The sequence below is a fragment of the Lepidochelys kempii genome, chromosome 7 (assembly GCF_965140285.1).
Source record: "Lepidochelys kempii isolate rLepKem1 chromosome 7, rLepKem1.hap1, whole genome shotgun sequence".
NCBI classification, from domain to species: domain Eukaryota; kingdom Metazoa; phylum Chordata; order Testudines; family Cheloniidae; genus Lepidochelys; species Lepidochelys kempii.
The window spans coordinates 98,240,285-98,259,563 of NC_136386.1; the positions used below are offsets into that span (position 1 = coordinate 98,240,285).

Below are 19,279 nucleotides of genomic sequence, written 5' to 3' on the forward strand. Positions count from 1 at the left end.
TTTACAAGAGGAAATCATCTATCAGTGCCACTAAAGCGATTTCAGTTCTGTGACCTGGACTGAATCTAGATTGTGCCAAGTCTAGAACATTAGTTTTAATTAAATGACCTCGTAGTTGGCTTTTTGCTAGCTTCTCAACATACATGAAGGCAACTCTTTTGTTTATTCCTGCACTCAGTTTGGTTGAGAATATATATTTTCAGAGTAAGTGAATTTTAGAGCATATGTAGATTTAAAATCTATAAACAAACACATCTGAAAACAAAATTATCCAAATTCATCTCCTCTTCTGCTTTCATGCCAAGAGCTGAGTTCAGGGTTCACTTCTTCCTATTCAGCTGATGTCCCCACTAACAGTTAAAAAATAAAACAAGGACTATTGATGCTTACACTAAATATTAGCATTGCCATCAGGTCTTGCAGGCGCAACAGAGAGCCCGGAGCTGAAGTATTGGCAGGTAAAAAGTTTTTCAGTTTATGTTTTAAAGAAAAGTTACTCATTTTACTTGGAACAGAACTCTGGAAAGAACTAATCTCAACGGATACTTTACTGCTTCTTCCCAAGGCAATAGCAAAATTACCCAAGTATAAACGGAGAATATATTGTTTAACTGGAACTGGCAATTTGCAAATAACACAATCTGTGTTAAACAAGTTTACCATTAAGAGGAACTCAGTTGTAAAGCCATTGAGGGTTCTCATTGTACCCTCAACCTCTGCTTCAGGCAAGGTACCTTTTGGATCACATGATTACTCTGCTGAGAACAAGGGTAGCTTGGTGGCCTATAAATGTGATTGGGCAGGTTGCAGACAGCAGTAGCAGCATGAGGAAAAGACCAGTTCTGCTCCTTTTGCACCTGACAACCCCAATCCCAGGAAGTTTTCCCCACCTATAAACCTACTGAGGTAGTTAGTGAGGCAGGTAGTTAGCCAGTTAACACCGAAACCTTGTAATTATATTTTGTTTTGCCTTATTTAATTGTTTTTATTATCTGGGTGAATTTTCCTTCTGGTGTGTGGGGTTTTGTTTGTTTTGTATTGGGAAAAGTTGAATTATCTCATATTTGTAGTTGCTTCTTGTTTCACCATCACTTTCTTAATGTTTGCAACTTCTACCATGTCAGAGCAGATAGCAGGCAGGCCTTAAAGAAGATTAATTTCTAAAACTGTTTCACAGATCAAATAGAGTGAAACAATACTTATCTCTCAATCTGGCTATCTGAGAGACAAGGGATTAGTCTACTTGCAAGAATATTAGAGAACCCAGCAGTATAGACTGCTGTGGAATTGCCTACCCATTACTTTAAGTTACTTAGTGGAAATGAAGCATTACCTAGATGGCCAGGTCTGGAAAGCCAAAATATTGATTCAATCTTAGAACTCAAGCAGGGGAAAGTGGGGTTATCCATTTTGTGTTTAATTTGGTTATGGGTTGGGAAAGCAATCAGACTACCCCACTGCTGTAGGAAATATTCATGGTTGTACTAATATTTGACACTTTTATAATTTTAATAAAGTTATTGCTAATATGGCCATTTTGCCCTAAGACTGTGTTGGACTCTCCTGGAACAATGTGCTTATGAAAAGTGAAAGTGACTGCTCCATCACTTACATAATAGATTTAGAGCCAAATTGAGAGCTTGTAGGAGCACCTCCATGAATGAGATTGCATAGAGTGGAGGTCAGGGCAGAATTAACATGTACATATTTTGTTCTTTGTCCAAACCAGATATATTCTAATCCTTTCAATCAATTTTCAAATAGTAAAATTAAATGTGACTGTATTAATTGTCCTTCCAGCACTTTATAATGAATAATTTATTCATAATACAATACAGATATGTATTTATAATGTAAATTAAAGGAGGTAATTAGCTGCAACTACCTTTCTAAGGGGCCATCTGAGGAAGATAGGAAGGCACAATGAAATAATACATTTTGCAATTCAATTAAGAAAATGAAGCTCGTTTTGAACTATAAACCTTTTAAAAATGTTATGCAGAATCATGTAATCTCAGTAAATCCAGGTTTGAATTTTGGGCATTAACTATTTAAGAATATTGGTAATAGATTTTTACCGACGGGAAGCTTAATTTTCCATAAAATATTCTGCTTGACACTCTTGTAAGCTGATCAGTGGTATAAAAATATAAATGCATTAGCCATGGTTTCTTCAGCAACCAGCACTTCAGTGTAAGAGAGTGGAAATCTGACTGCTTTTAGAGACCATAAATTACAACACTGCATTTGAGAGAGCAGTGTAGACGCATTAGTTATTCACAGAAGACAATATTATGGAGAGACACTACCATGAGGAATATCAAACAGGTGTTTTTTCTGGCCACATCAGCAAGTGCCATGGATGATTAAAGGAAAACAAAGGAGGGGGGAAAAGAGAAGCCTCCTGAAAAATGTTGAAACCCAATTTAACTCTTTTTCAACTACTACTAACATACAATTGACTGTGCAGTACCCCTTCGTATCCTAGTCAAATTCTAATCTGACTAATTACTTTCACTCAATCTACAGTCTAGCTGCAATTTTATTTGGAAGATAATCTTCCCTTCTTCTCCTAAACTTCTATATACTGTTGTTGTGTTTTGGCCCAGAAATGGTTGGTGGCACAATCTCTGAGTTTACCCAGTGTATCACTTTGGAACCTATCATTGTGAAAGGCACTTTATAAACTTATGATTATATCATATATACATGCATATTAAACTACTGTTGACCAGATCCTCAGCTGGTGTAAATTGACATAGCTTCTTGATCTTCAATAGCATGACCCCAATTTACACCAGCCAAAGATCTGGTCCATTATCAGAACAACCTGAGCAAGTAAAATTAGAAAAATGTACATAATTGCAATCCTTTATTTTCACGTAATATAAGCCATTTAGACCTTAACTTCTCGTTCTGCATCCAATGTTCCTCCGACCTGTTCTTGCAACAGAGCATATGCTCGTTGCAAAGCCTGATATTCCATTGTCAACTGCCGAAATCTCAATTCTGTTTCTTCTTTGGCCATGCCCTGAAATGAAAAAAAAATTGATGCTTCCAAAACTGAAAGTAAAGAAAGCCTAACAGAAATCTATACGTATTTTCTATGAAGAAGGAAGTTGGTGGCATTAGAGCCAATAATTTATAGTACTTTTAAAATATGAGTTAGCAAGTGCTGTCCATAAGGTGTTCTTTAAGTGCTCTCTAGTTATTTCAATCTTGCCAGGAAAATATCACGTAGACACACTTCACTGAAATGCAAGATGTGTCTTTCAGAGTTAGCACTACTTGCCAGCACTGCTGATCACAACCATTATGAAGAAAAGTTCCTCCTTTTTGCAGAAAGATGCAGAGTATGTCATCCATGAAGCACTGTAACTGTTGAACCGACTCTCAATCACTGCACCACACACAGTCACCACTGGTGATGTGCCAATGGCATTTCTGAAGTAACATATGACATTTGCGTTGGTACTACGTTCTTCAAATGAGACAAAGACAAGGAATGAATAGTGAATGGATGACCTGATTTTCAGAGACACTGAGCATCCACAGCTACCACTGAAGTCAATGGATACGTCTACATTGCAATAAAAAAACACCATGGCACAGAGTCTCAGAGCCGGGGTCAACTGACTTATGCCCATGGGGCTCGGGCTGTGTGGCTAAAAAATGCAGCGCAGGTGTTTGGAGTTGGGCTGACGCCCAGGCTCTGACACCCAGCGCCCTCATGGAGTTACAGAGCTCAAGCTCCAGCCCGAGTCCAAACACCTACACTGCAATTTTTTAGCCCCGCAGCCTGAACCCTGCAAGACCAAATCAGCTGATCAAGGGCAACCTTGGTTATGCTGCTGCTGGTCTTTTATTTCAGTGTAGATGTACCAAATGAGATATGTGGATCTTCAGCACCTCTCGCTGATCTTCTTTACATATCCTGCTTTAATGCTGAACTACATTAGTATGGTTCATTAATATGATGAATTCCATATAAGTGAAATTCACTTTATGCAATAGCCAGGACTATTTTGAAGGCTTATATGCAACTTCAGTGGTGCACAGAACTTGAGCCAACTGTCTGCATGAGTGAATTTCATGCTATAGGAATAAGGAGAAGTATTTGCTCAATGTGTGTATTAAAAATGAATCAACAGATTCATGTTTCTCTCTCTCACACACACACTTAAATCGTGTAGCCAGCTATAACACGGATATGAATGATTACATTCCCTTCTTTAGAAATCTGCAATTCAGCTGTGAAACAGATGGTGAAGGGCTGATTGAAATGATGCAGGTATTAAAGAATCAGATGCTGTAAAAACATATTTCACTATCATGGGGCTTATTTTTTTCTATAGCAATGTTCTTGCTGGAGCCTAGAGACAGCTAATGGTCCATAGATCTGACATGAGATTCTGAAAACGCTCACTGACTTTATCTGGAATGTACTTTTGGGAATAGTCTTCAAAATACAGGTGGTATTTGGCCACTGGTGCCTGCCTGCAGTATTTCTTAACAGCTGCCTCTTCTTATTCTGACATCAGAAGCTGCAGAATGGCGACCTCTGTTGAGGGGCTGGTGAAAAGACAGAAGTACTTACAGAGTCTTTCTGCTGCCTTGGCTCACACCATGGATTTGGACAATTCCATTCAATATGGATTCGGGCTGTGCTCTGAAAATACACCTAAAACTTAGGTTGACCTAGTTATATTGCTCAAGGCTGTGAAAAATTTCACGCCCTCTGCAACACAATTAGGTTGACCTAACCTGCATGGTAGTCGCAGCTGAGTGGATGGAAAAATTCTTTAATCAAAGCCTAGCTACTGCCTCTCGAGGGGGTGAATTTACTACAATGACAGAAAAACCCGCTCTGTCACTGTCACGTGAACGTTGCAATGCTATAGCGGCGTAGCCTCAAAGCTGCAGCTGTGGCTCTGTTATGCTTGTAGTGCAGACAAACCCTTATGTCAAAATGTGAAGTCACTGGATAAGATGAATGTTGAGCTCAGTTTATACGTGAAGCTAAATATGCATTCAATCCCAATATGAATCTTCCCAGCCAAAACGCTTCATAAGGTCCGCACAGCCTTTTCAGTATTCCCACCCCTAAAAATCTGCTAAGCCCCACACTTCTAGGGATAGAAATTACATAAGGTTTCAGGGTTTTGCCAACAATAGTGGGTGACTAAGGACTTGCCCCCAAAAGATCAGCCTCCATGCATAGGATTAAGCTCATGATCATTTGACTACACCAGATTTTAGTTTTCTAGTTAAAGGGTACATCAATGTGGAGTTCTCCATAAACAAGGGCAGGATAATTGTCTTAATAATATGATCAACAATTCTGAGTTAGATATAAGAATACACAGGATAAATTTAAGTGTCATCACATATTCTAGGTTAATGAAAAAATACCTCTTCCAAGTCATCATCAGGAGTGCAAGGCGTTTGATCTGTTCTGTCAGTTTGATACGAGATAGAAGAACCATCAGACTCCAGAGAAGCTTCTTCATCATAGCCAAAAAATGTCTCCACAACCGGCTTCTGACCAAATGACAATGTGTAAGTGCAGCTGAACAATGCAAATAAACCTTACAATACGGTATAGCCAGCTGAGCCCCTTAAATGTCTGAAAAACCCTCTGATGAGCATCTCCAGTAATTCTGAAGCAGAGTGTGGCTTAAACAGAAAATTTGTATTCTAGACTTTGTACTCTGCTTCAGCATACGGCGATATGCTTTTCAAAGTGTGGTTTCCCTCTATTTGTTTTAATGAACTCTCTCAGGGGAAAATGAATTGTTCTCACACTAAAATATCAGGAGAGTTTCCAATCTGTTACTTATTTCTAAATACAGAAGTTGCTTCTTTATAAATTGGTGGTAAACTTTTTTTAGACCATCCATAATGTTCTAGTAAAACTGTATGTTGCTTTAATTTGCTGAGTGGGTTATTTTATATGTTATTTGGAAGCATGGAGTCCTCTCTTAGAAGTGCTTTGTCATATTTATTTTATTTAGTTTGCTTCAAATTTTAGGCAGTATGTAGTTCTTTAGCCACATCATCCATTCCCCCATCCAGCTGTATGTGTTTGTGTACATACATACCAGCACATGCCTAGCCTTGTACAATTAGTCTGGGATTTGTTTGGCCCACAGTAGTTAGAGATTGAATTTCACATAAAACACAAGGGCCACTGCTCTGATTTACACCTTCTGCAACCCCACTGAGGCTTTGACCCTTCACCTAGCGTATAGTTTACTACTAATTCCGCTCCTTGACTTTTCACCTTCTCCAACCACTGCACAAGTACATTAATTATCCATCAGACAGACTCTGTCATTAATATTGCCTTCTTCCATCCCACTGAGCACTAATTGTAATGCTGCTGCTGCTGCTTATGACAATCATTTTTGTGCATGTCGCTCAATTTTATAATGAATTATTTATATCTGACATGAATTTTTAGGCACTGTTGTAAAAAATGAGTTAACTTTATGATTTTCTAATTCACAGAAGCTGTCTACTCTATACACAAATTGTCACTTGTTATTGAGTTCCTGAGGGATGCTCAAACTATGCACAGTACAGTTTGTGTTTTAAAGCACACATATTAAAAAGCAAACAGTGTGCAGTTTAAACAGTTGACTTCCTATAGCACATGTATTATATATCAAGGATGAATATTACCAACACCAAGGGTGAAACTGGGGGTGAGAAAGATGACAATGGTCTTCCATCCTCCACCCACAAAATCAATCTACACATTCTTGTTTTAGATGACCATAAAAATCTATTTAGGATTGTTCTTAAACTGCTTGACCTACACCAAAGACTCAAAAGTCACTTCTAAGTTTGAGTCAGTTTTTGCTTGCTGAACGCTGGATCCTTAAGGTGCAATCCTGTCCCCATTGACCTCAGTAGAGCCAGCATGCACCCTTGCTGTCAGATTTTGAGAGTTGCTGAGCACTTGTATCGACCATTGATGTCACTAAGCAAGATATTGTGCTCATCAGCTCTATACAAATAAATATAGATTTATACTTTATTTTTTACCTTAGGGAGTTTTGTCATTTTCTTCCTTTGTTTCCTATACCTTAAAAGCTTATCACGTTCCTGGAAAAATGAATTTGATACATTTGTTAGCTAATGTCAGTGTTTTATCTTTTAATTGCTCTGTGTAAATGTTTGCATTATCCTTCAAATTGGCCAAAAGTAGTTTCAGTACCAGCCATTGCATTATAATGCAATGAGAAATAGACAATTTTTCATCAATCAAATACTAACTGCTCTCCAAAATATTGCAAGTTTGTAGTCAGAACATATCAGTTGTTTGAGTCTATAGATGAAAATCCTGACTGCTCCATACCATACATGACATCCTAGGCCTGATTTTACAGAGGCTCCATGGGCAGAACACTCATTGAATTCTGTGTTATAGAATATCCTGGCAGTATTGAGATGCAGGGGTAAATACTGTTTGTGGATGTGTGCATGGCTTCCATTATTTTCAAATGAAACCATGGGCACTTGTCATCTGACCCAACTGCAGAAAATTCAGGGCCTGATTTTCAAAAGTGCTGAGTTCACATAACTTCAGTTGACCTTAACAGGAACTGTGGGGACTCAGCATCTCTGAAGATCAGGCTTCAGCTTTTTCTGTTATCAGGAAGTATTTTTATTCAGTGGCTATTATGAAAGATCTAATACTAGTGGTAATGAATTTTAACACATTATGAAAAATGTTTTGTTCTGGGGGATTAACAAAGAAAAGCCCCAATATTGATAAAACAATACAGGTTAAAAGAAAAGACCAATCCCTATTATCCTCCAGCTCATTCATTTCCTAACAGGATTCAAAACATATTATGGGACAGATTGATCACATATTCTTATTGCTGCTGACATCATCCCCAGTAATGAAGATTGTACAAACAGAAAAATAGTGCCAATAGTTTTGTGAATGGCAGACTAGAACAGAAATCACTTTTCCTTAGCTTCATTGGCTTTGTTGTGCTGACAGCAGTGAAAACAGACTTTCGTCAGTAAAACTTAGCAGGTGTGACTTGCACTCAGTAAATGCCCATCTACAATAGCAAAAGGGATCCTTAGCTGATAGCAGTGGGTCCCATTGCACAGGTTCTCAATACGCCAGTGTGGCTAGGACAAAACTATTTTCAGGCCAATTGTAGAAAGCATGACTGCTGCTTGGTGGAAACTGTCCCTCTGGGTTTTCAGCTCAGGAAGCACCTCTGTATTTTAGGGGTTGAGGCTGCCAAGTGGATGCACTAATTGGTGCATTGTCTGAGCAACTGCCCGTGCTGACTTTTTAGGCTGTACTTTCTTTTCATAAAACCCACAGGTGAAAGGGAAGTTGAAACTGTTTTCCAGTATCACAATCTTACTCCCACCTCAATGAATTTCTGCTGCTAGGGTCTTCATTGATAGAATCCCTGGGTTAAATCTAGCCTCTGAATATAAAGTAAATTCATAACAAATATTACTTTGAAACACTTCATTAATACCAGACAACATGAGATGTTGCAGCTGGTCTGCATGATCTCAAAGAACCACTGTCTAAAATATACAAAGAGGAACAGAGTGAAATTAAATATATGCCTTACTTACTATTACGCTCTTCACATAGCCAGCAGTTTCAAGGGTCTAATAAAAAATAATTAGAGAATGTCATTAAGTGCAAGGTTTCAGAGTAGCAGCTGTGTTAGTCTGTATCTGTAAAAAGAAAAGGAGTACTTGTGGCACCTTAGAGACTAACAAATTTATCAGAGCATAAGCTTTCGTGAGCTACAGCTCACTTCATCGGATGCATTCAGTGGAAAATATAGTGGGGAGATTTTATATACACAGAGAACACGAAACAATGGATGTTACCATACAGACTGTCACAAGAATGATCAGGAAAGGTGAGCTATTACCAGCAGGAGAGTGGGGTGGAGGGAAACCTTTTGTAGTGATAATCAAGGTGGGCTATTTCCAGCAGTTGACAAGAACAGTAGGAGGGGAAATAAACAAAGGGAAATAGTTTTACTTTGTGTAATGACACATCCACTCCCAGTCTTTATTCAAGCCTAAATTAATTGTATCCAGTTTGCAAATTAATTCCAATTCAGTAGTCTCTCATTGGAGTCTGTTTTTGAAGTTTTTTTGTTGAAGAATTGCCACTTTTAGGTCTGTAATCGAGTGACCAAAGAGATTGAAGTGTTCTCCAACTGGTTTTTGAATGTTATAATTCTTGACGTCTGATTTGTGACCTGATCACTCTTGTTACAGTCTGTATGGTAACATCCATTGTTTCGTGTTCTCTGTGTATATAAAATCTCCCCACTGTATTTTCCACTGAATCTTATGCTCTGATAAATTTGTTAGTCTCTAAGGTGCCACAAGTCCTTCTTTTCCTATTAAGTGCAAGGGTATACATTTTATTGGCTTTCTACTTAATTGCACAGCCTGTTTCCACACTTTTTTTTAAAAAAAGTATGAATTATTTTAGTTGTAATACAAGACACAAGAAATCTTTCATTTATTCAGGAAAAACCCCCACAATGGATGTGACAAGGCTGGCAAGTGAGAGCATTCCATTCTGTGTGGCTAACATCCTGTCATGGTGCTACTTTAAAGCTGTAATCGGTATTGCAGTAGAATATTATTTAACTGGATTCTGCAGGCCATGCCTAGGTTTAACTCTCATTTGCTGTAACTGGAATTTTACCTAGGTAAGGACTAAAGACTGGGACCTTTTAAAGCTAAATTATCCCCTCCAACACTGCCTGTAGAGGGGATAAAACCTGGTGGATCCAGGAGGAGGGATGTGGAAGTTTGGAGGAGTGCTACCTTTACAACATCATTTAGTTGGGGATTGGTCCTGCTTTGAGCAGGGGGTTGGACTAGATGACCTCCTGAGGTCCCTTCCAATCCTGATATTCTATGATTCTATGATCATACTGCTCTTTCCCTGAGGAGGAGGGGGTGAGCCAGGAAGACACTCGCTGTCTATGGAATAAACACTCCTCAACCCAGAGGGATTCCTCACCCGAAATTTATGCTGACTTGAAATTCCCTAATGTCCCTGCCCAAAGTGAAAAACTCTGAGTAAAAACTCACGGAATTTACAATTCCCAAAGCAGCATTAGCTCATGTAGATGACCTATGGTCCACAGTTGTTATAGAACTGGCTTTGGGATGTTTAAGAAAAATCTGCATAGCATTTAAAAAAAATTTACTATGAAGCTTGCTTAAGGATCCATTCAAGATTTTATTTTCTCCCCCCACACACCTGTGGGCTGGAGCCTCAACTTTGCTGATCACAAGAAGCATTATTAAAAGGAAATTATTAAAAGGAAAACAAATTTTAAAAGATTTAAGCATCTTAAAATAACCCTAAAACATTGGAAAATATTCCCTTTCATAAGTCTCCTGTTTTTAGGCATGATCTTGTTCCCATTGAAGTCAAAGAGAGTTTTTCCATTGACTTTAATGGGATTAGGATCTGGTCATTAGTGTGTTTCCCAGAAAGCTCAGAATAACTGAAAGAAGCTCCTTTATGCAAATGTTGAGCTGAGTGTAAGGGATCTTTCAAATAATGTTCCACCTATTACTTTAGGTTCAGTTCCATTATAAAGGGAAGCCCATGGAAATCATCACCGTATGTTTGTTGACAACACAAGCTGTTCCTGCTTGCTTGGTGTCTTCTTTTCTTTTGCTATGTCCAAGAGCACTAGGAAGGCTGTGCTATTTGATTACCTTAGAGAGTTCGTCTATGATATTTTGCTGTTCAATAATTTGTAACCTCAGAAATTCAACTTCTCTTTCTTCTTGACTCTGGTCAAGATCATTTAAAGAGCTTGGTCTCCTTATTATCCCAGCCCTTTGTCTCTGGAAAAAAAAACAACACCACAGAACAAAATTGCAAATGATTAAAAGTCTTTGCCAACGTGCAGCATATAATCCTTCCCTTTCACAACCAGTAATTCATCTGGGCTATTTGCTAAAATGATGGTGATTCTCTCTCTGCCTCCCCCACTTCCTGCCCCAAACAATAAATCTAGGTTGGGATTCTAGCTCCTCAGGCCAGAAAAAACTAGAAGCTAGGGCATCAGGAAGGCATCATGCTCATAGTCACCAGAGAGCAAAGTCAGTTTGCATAGCTCTCATGCACCATCTGGTAGCCCACTGAGGACTTAGATTAACATAAGTCTTGGAAAGGACAGTCTGTTCAGCTTTATATCGCTGAAGGAGGAATTTAAAGATGTGGCAAAAGAAATCCTAAATGGAGGTTAATTCTTTTCTGAATTGTTCCCATTATCTTCAGCAGGACAGGATCTGGAGAGTGTGAGAGAAACTGAACTTTAAGAAAAAAGTGTTTTTGGTCCTGTTGCATGCATGTAATCTCTCATTTACTCAACTACCATTAATGTTCAACTTTAAACATAAACAAATAAAAATATTGAGTCACCGGTGCAAATTTCCAAATCACTGGAAGGCAGTTGTGATACAAAAATCACAATTCAAGTGACATCATTTGCATCCCTATTCTCCTGAGTACTGCTGAGCATTCAGCTGAATCAAAATATAGGCATTTTACTATTTTATTATAGCTCAGAATTTTTTTTTTTAAAGCTAAAGTAAAACATTTCCTGAACTGTTTCTTGACCACTTTCCCACTGTATAACTGGACCATCATCGGTTAATAAGCAAAAGCCATAAGTCACTTATTATGTATAACATAATACCAGAAAAAACACTTAGAACAATGAAAACACTTGTTTAATATCCTGCAAGCTTGTGATGATATTTTTGTTAAATTCCTGATTTCCTCAAAACTGTATATATTAAGTTATTTGCTCTTCTTATAGATGACAGTGGCAAGAGGGAAACCTACCATTTCTATGTTCTCTTGTGTTACAAATTTTAATTTATTTTCCATTCGACGTAAGGCATGGGATAAATCTTCATTCTTCCTACTGAGACGCTTATTTTTGTCCAGGAGAGGTTTATACTGACTTTCTGCTTCTCTTAGACGTTTTAACTGAAATATTAAAAGAATGCATTCACTCAGTGTAGCGATTTCTATTTATCACTTGAAAACATAGCAATAGAATGTATTAAAACTCAAGTCATTTTACTACCATAGTAATAGAATTCACTTCCAATTTTGAAAAATGCAAATCAGTGTCCTCTTGGATTCCTAGGTTCTGTTCCTGTCTCTGCCATTGACTCACTGTGTGACCTTGGGCAAGATGCTTGACCTCTTTAACTCTCATTTCACCCATATACACAACCCTCTCACTTGCCTACACACGCAAACCCTTCATTCACATATCCAGTGAAGTACTGGGGGTTGAGGGAAAAATATGTAACAGGGCCAGGAACAGAATGACAGCAGCAGTTTTTTAAATCAGGTCCCCTCCAATTTCTGTTAACTTGGGGCCTGTTCCAAAGCCTACTGAAATCAATTGAAAAATTGATCATGTCCTCAAGGCACTCCATCAGACTGTCTTCTGCTGATCTCATGAAGGTGCCAGGGATTCAAATGTATCTGTCCATTTGATTTATCTATCTAGGTTCTTACATGGCACCTATCACTCAACATTATGAATACAGGCACAAGACATTTATATTTCCCTCTCCTTCTTCTGGACTTTGGGTGTATTTTGTGTGTTCCTTTGTGTTGTTATTGTGGGAAAATTCTTCTCTCTGTCCCCCAACAGGCCAGAGGAGAGAAACCTGGGTTAGAGATGTCAACTCTCACCCCCGGGGGAGGGGTGGGGAGGGTGGGGGGCAGGGAGGGTTCAGAAATTCTTCTTTCCCCTCCTCACATCAGAGGTCATTGGAGAGGGTGTCATCACAGGATTGCACTCCCTCCCCTCAGCGGGCAGGGAGTGGCTCAGCCTGGCAACTCTGGGCACTGGATGCTTGGTAGAGTGAACAGGAGGCAGGATCTGTACTCTGCTTGCTGTGCCATTTCTAGTACTGGAGCATACAGAACAAGCTGAGCACATATCAGTTCAAGCTCAGCCCAGCAGCTCATACTGGGCACTGACCTGACTGAGCAAATGCTAAGTTATAACAAGGTGACATTTTGACAGTGCCTCTTTCAAGAGTTTTTAAAATTCATTATAAGTTAAAAACAACAAAACCTGTCGCAACCTGAGACTTTTTCTAACACTAAAACTGTCAATCCTTCATGCGTAAAAGCCCACTGTAAGGCTGAGACCCTTTAAAAGGGCATAGTGTGAACATACTGCAGAAAAAAATATACTCCTACTGATGTATTTAATTAAAGGTTCCACTGGAAAAAAATGCCAACCAATATCTACTTAAAAATAAAACAGGGTTCTTTGTTTTATGAACTAAACATATTGTGGCAATGTTATGTTATTGTATGGAATACTATCAGGCGTAAAGGAAAGAGAGAAGCCAAATGTCCAGATTTACAGTGTTAGCAATTTTGTAATCTAATATGGATGCTATATGTAACCTCAGATTACACTGTTGAATTGCTGGTCTAATATTCTCCATAATTCAGTCTATATGGAGTTTTCCTGCATGGCACCAATACTGTAAAATACATTCTGTGTTTGACAGCATACATACCATTAACTAGCAAATCTTTAAACAGCATTCTGTATGGATGCCACAGCAATTTGCATTTCAAACCCACGGCGGACAAAGTTCAGCCCTAGTGGAATTCCATTGCGGCCCATAAAGTTGTACCAGAGATGACAAACGATGTTCTACATACGGTGTTCTCATTTTCAGTAAATCTAATATACCCACTGTGTATTTTTAACTCAAAAGAGATTAGATTCTACAAGTATGGGCAATCAATAAGAAGGAGCAAATAGTTTGGATAATATGGGCCTATACAAATCTTCTCCCAAAACCTGAACCAAACCCAATCCTGAATCCAAAGTTGCTGTTTTTTTAGGCTTACACATCTGCCCTTCTTCCATCAATTTTGTATGTAACTTAATTGCCTGGAAAGAGCAGTGGAAGTGCCAGAATAGGAACATGGCATCTACTCCTCAGGATTGGGGCATTGGTTCATCATCTCTGAAATCCAAACTAGGACAGTGGCAAATGCCTGATGCTTCAGAAGAAGGGGGAAAAAATCCATAATACATCTGACCAATTTTGCCATGTCATACAAAGGGATAGGACAGTGTGGGATGGGGCGAGCTGACCAGGTTATGAGATTTGATTAGCCCTTTACAGGAGACAGGCATGGCTACAGCTGAATGATTGGTTTTAAAATTACCCCTTAATTTTGAGCTAGAGTACTTGATTCTGTGACCTCTTGCAGTAGTGAATTTTATGGTGATAAGCATTTCTCATGGTTTTTTCTGCCAGGTGGGAAGCACCTCTAAGAAGCTGTGCATTTTTGCTCCCACTTTCACAAATTCAAGAGCCTCCATTCCGCTCTTCAGGTCTTCCATGCTGCCTGGATAATGTCCCCATTCACTCTCTGGGGATCAACTGAGAATTAATACTACCTAATGCTTGAATCTTCCAAAGCAGATGTTCTTCTCTTACTCTGTAAATATGTTCTGCATATGAACCGTGATAAAGGAGTTTAATGTCTCTAGTGAGTGTCCCCCTGCCAGTGCAAATTCTGATACACATTCTTTTCCTAATAGTGTAACGGTAGTTCCTACTTACAAGCTCATTTCTTTCTTCTGACAGCAATGCATTCCGATCTTCCAGCTTCCGGATTATTGCACTTAGCTCAGCAATTTTAAGTTGGAAACGCCGGGCATCTTTTTCATCCAGCTGCTGTTCCTAAAACAAAGACCGACTGCAAATAACTGTTCATAAAATCAAACTTTTTCAAAGACAACAACTTTGCTTTTGTCTGAATTCAACTATTTCTGACTGATTGCACAGGAGAATGTAATCTGTGCCCTAGTACAGGGGTTCTCAACCTTTTTCTTTTTGAGGCTCCCCCAACATGCTACAAGAACTCTACGGCCCACCCGTGCCACAACTGCTTTTTCTGCATCTAAAAGCCAGGACCAGCATTAAGGGTTAGGAAGCAGGACAATTGCCTGGACTCCATGCCACAGGGGTTTCCACAAAGCTAAGTTGCTCAGGCTTTGGCTTCAGCCCCAGGTGGCAGGGCTGGGAGCCCCGAGCTTCAGCCCCACACAGCAGGGATTCAGCTTTCTCCCCTGGGCCCCAGAAAGTCTAACACTGGCCCCCCACAAAACCTGCTCATAGCCTCTCAAGGGCCCCAGACCTCTTGTTGAGAACTTCTGCCTTAGAACTGAAACTGCAAGATGAGACCAACAGAAAATTGAAAGAGCAGAAATGTAAGAAAGTATGCAAATGCAAAAGTATGTATATGCAAATACAGAATCACAAATGTTAAACTTGGAAACATGAGAGACAAAAATTGAAAACTAAGGCAATGTTTCCAATATATGCCACTGTTGAAATGAGTATTTCAGACATGTGACTCACTCTAAGTAGTCTGTTATAGGGAAATTATATTTATAAATACTGAAAAATAAATATAGAAAGTCCATGCAATTATACTATTGCATAAGTTTCTCTCCTATGAAGTTGTGGCCCTACTGTAGCTTCTAACTGGTCAGTCATAAAGGTTTATGCTTTAATCGACCAAAAAGTGAAAATGTTTAAATCAAATTGTAAATGAATACAAATATAAGAAGACATGGTTTTATTCTTCTAAATCAGAGAGCAGTTACATTATCATTACAAAAGTTATAGGATTTTTTTTCTTTCACTAGCATTATTCCAATGTTTGATAAAACTTAAGTACAGAACTTTAATCAGAGCAAGCAAATTAAAGTCCATGATCCTAATGGAAATTTCAGAAGTTCTAGGATTCCTCATTCAACAGGTGCAGGAGAGGCTCAGAATAAAGGATAAAAGAGATTTTCTTGTTTGTGTTTTCTATTATCTATACTTTTACTGAGAAAATTAAGAACTGCTGCAAAATAAATCTTGATGAGAATCAACAATGAAAAAAGTTAACATATGTCACAGACATATGAAGTCAGTGAACTGAAAATTTTTACTATTAGCAAATTAATGCAGAAGCAGGAAGGTGGCATAGTTGCATAGAAAGCCAATATAAAAAGGTGACAAATTTAATGCCATAAGATATTGCATAATATGAAAGAAACAGTGGAGAATAGGTTAGTAGGTATTTAGTTCACTTCCTAGACCACTGGTTGAAAGCAAAAGCTCTTTAGCAGGATGTAAATATTAATAATAGAGATGTTCTAGTAGGACTAGAATACCCTGTAAGCTTGCATGCTGTTGGTTACACTACCTTTACTGATTTCCCTTTGTAAATTGTTCTTCTACATTTGCTTACAACACATACTGTTAGTAGCCTGGAAAACTAGCACACATACATTACTAGAAAAGCATTTGCATAATTTGTCAGCAGATACTATGTCACACTGTCAAATTAAGGCAGGTGTTTGAAGTCGGATACATTTTAAAAAACTGAATATTTCACCTTGCTAACAAAAACCAAACTAAACCAAAAAAGCAAAAGCTTTCCCATGATCAGATTTTATTTTAGTTTTAAAGATCCCGCTATTGAATTGCCGCATTAAAAGAAATCTCCTTGGTTTGCTCTGTACTGCTATGGGAAAGCTGTTGCTTAAATGTGCACTCATCAAGATTTTTGTCATTTTTTGTTTGCTTGTTTAGGTGAAACCACGTGAAAGTGCTTACGGGGCTTCCTGAATGATCTGAAGCGTCTCCTGCACCACTTGCATAAGGAAGTTCCCGTTTGGGGCTGCTCAGATGTCGATCAGACTCTTTGATCTGGGAAAGTTGTTCATCTAAAGCCTCCTTTTGGAGCTGAAGTCTCTGAGCATGCCCGGCTTGAACCCCTAACTCTCTTTCCAGCACGTAGACTGCTCTGTCTTTAAATTTTATCTCCTCCATCTACAAGGAGAACAAAATACAATCACACAAGCATGCATGTTACAGGTCTCTGGTTACCATGGAAACTGGCAGCATCACACTAGCACAGCATCTTGGACTGTACCCAAAGACAACCATATCACAGTCAAAAAGAAAAGGAGTACTTGTGGCAAGTTAACCTTTCCTTTTCTTTTTGCGAATACAGACTAACACGGCTGTTCCTCTGAAACATATCACAGTCAGTTTCACAGATTTGACATTCCTTAACAAGAAACAACACCCTTTAGAAAATAAAATAGCAATGAGTGTTACAGTGGCCACATGAACAGAATTGCTTAATTGCTTTAGTAATATTGCACTTATTATTTCTACACTTTTAACCACTTTGGGAGCCATCCAGCAGAAATGATCATTTTGTACCAAGAGGTTCTCAGCTACTGTATATACTTATTGTTATTGAATTCTTAGTATCAGGTCCCAGGTGCCTTTGACATAGAGATGGGTCCAGATCAATGCTCAAGAACCCACCCAAACTTTGCAGAGCAAATGGTTTGGAATTTATATCTGGGTGCTAATTTAAGAGCTGGACCCTACCTGTATGCTGGGCTGGATATGAAACAACCAAATTTTGGGATTGGAGGGAGGCCAAAAGATTAAACCCCCAAAGTTTGGAATTTTGAAGGTTACAATCTTATTTACTTTAAGGATTTAATTTTACCTTTGTGCAGAGGACCAACCATGCATTACTTTATAAATAACAATTCTTCAAGAGCAGCCTGAATAGCCCTTTTGTGATTGTGATAATATACACTACTGTAATAGAACCGCAGCACCTTCAACAGTTAGATTACACCAACATCCATTACATGTGGAAATACAAGATACTACACTCACAGGTTACATGGTTGTCAAATATGCTTGTAGATAATGAATCGGTGTGGAAAAAATTAATCATGACAACTTCCTAAAACAACCATATTGTTCCTAACTTCAGATAGCTATTATCTTTGTAGTGCTTTAAATACTTCTGAAACACTACAAATGTAAATGAAACAAGCAGCTTTTTTAACTGTGAGCTGTTCATAGACAGAATGCTTTCCCCTTAATGGGACAGACAGTAAGAACTGGGCAGTCTACTCACTTTTTTGTTTGTTTTGTTTTTTATAGGATTGTTCCCAAACCCAGATAAAAATGGAGGAATGAATTAGCCAAATATTTCATTGAATAACTTTGCTTTAAATAATTAATATCATGGTCAAACACAGGAGCTTTTCTTAAGTTATATCTGTTTTGAAAAAAAAAAAGAGCTTTTCTTAAGTTATATCTGTTTTGAAATTATTCTTGTTCAAGAACTATTGTACTGGACTCAATTTTAGAATCCTTAGCACCAGTATCCAGATAAAGATAGTATCAGGCATTTAAGATTGTGAAACAGCAAACAAGGAAATTCAGAGTCAAGGCTGACATTCCCTCCATAGCAATCCTGTTGTGCCTAAATACTGTAGCTGATGCAATAAATAACACCACATATGGCACACCATCCCTAGTACCTAAGATCACACTATGACCTAAGAGCTAGATTTCTAAAGGTATTTAGGCACCTAACTCCTACTTCCAGACTTTTCATATTGTGTAGGGCATATCTATTGTCTGGTCATTCTTTAGTAGACCTGTGTGTAATATGCACACTAAACTGCAAATCTACTTGCATTGAGCCTTGGGCTAGAGATGCTACACGTGAAATTCTGGCCCCACTGAGGGAAGTCAAGCGGAGTTTTGCCAATGACTTCAGTGGAGTCAGGATTTCACCCTATGTGTTTGAGAACCTCAGTTCACGTATTTGAAAGTTCAGCTGGGAAGCTGAGCACAGTCCCTCCCCTAGCTGCTCTCCTCCCTCAAAAGCCTCAGTAAGGGCATCTATCATGAGAAGGGAGAGGAGTATATATCTATTAGTCTTGCAATTTCAATCATCTTGTCCACTAATTATTTTGAAAATACAGAGCTCTCCCATTGTGCAGACCCTGGGATAAGAGCAGCAAAGTACACAACACTCCGTTTTCATTCTCTGAAAGCACTAGCAGCGACTGCAGCAACAATGGAGGGATAGGTGCTCTGTCTGCAGTATTCACAATTCCTCACCAGCTTTAAACATCCTAAAATAAAAACAATAAACCCATAAGTGGGATCTACAGTATTACAGGAAGTAAACACAGAGTCTAATTGAGGAAAAACAAGTATTGTTTATAAACTACCTTTGTGAAAAGGACATGTAAAAATTAAATTTGAGCATGTGTGATATTTTTCTATGCAAAAGTTAGTCTCCTTAGAAAACGGAGGGAAAAAATACATTTTGGGTACT

The 19,279-nt window shown here is 38.5% G+C and overlaps 1 protein-coding gene across 26 annotated transcripts in view; it reads right to left on the bottom strand.

Annotated features, from left to right (window-relative positions):
• JAKMIP3 (Janus kinase and microtubule interacting protein 3) overlaps nt 1-19,279 on the bottom strand; it is a 176,715-nt gene that overhangs the window by 56,592 nt on the left and 100,844 nt on the right. For 11 of the 26 annotated variants that reach the window (XR_013636083.1, XR_013636082.1, XM_073353984.2 and 8 more), the window contains 8 exons: nt 16,726-16,941; nt 14,674-14,793; nt 11,894-12,040; nt 10,756-10,887; nt 8,623-8,658; nt 7,051-7,110; nt 5,413-5,541; nt 2,903-3,031 (listed from right to left, as the gene is read on the bottom strand). Coding sequence is in view for 24 of the 26 variants with exons in the window: in XM_073353984.2 (XP_073210085.2) it covers nt 2,903-3,031; nt 5,413-5,541; nt 7,051-7,110; nt 8,623-8,658; nt 10,756-10,887; nt 11,894-12,040; nt 14,674-14,793; nt 16,726-16,941 (969 nt within the window). In the remaining 2 variants the exon portion in view is untranslated. The remainder of the gene's footprint in view (nt 1-2,902; nt 3,032-5,412; nt 5,542-7,050; nt 7,111-8,622; nt 8,659-10,755; nt 10,888-11,893; nt 12,041-14,673; nt 14,794-16,725; nt 16,942-19,279) is intronic. The other 15 variants (XM_073353993.2, XM_073353989.2, XM_073354019.2 and 12 more) reach the window with 6 other exon arrangements.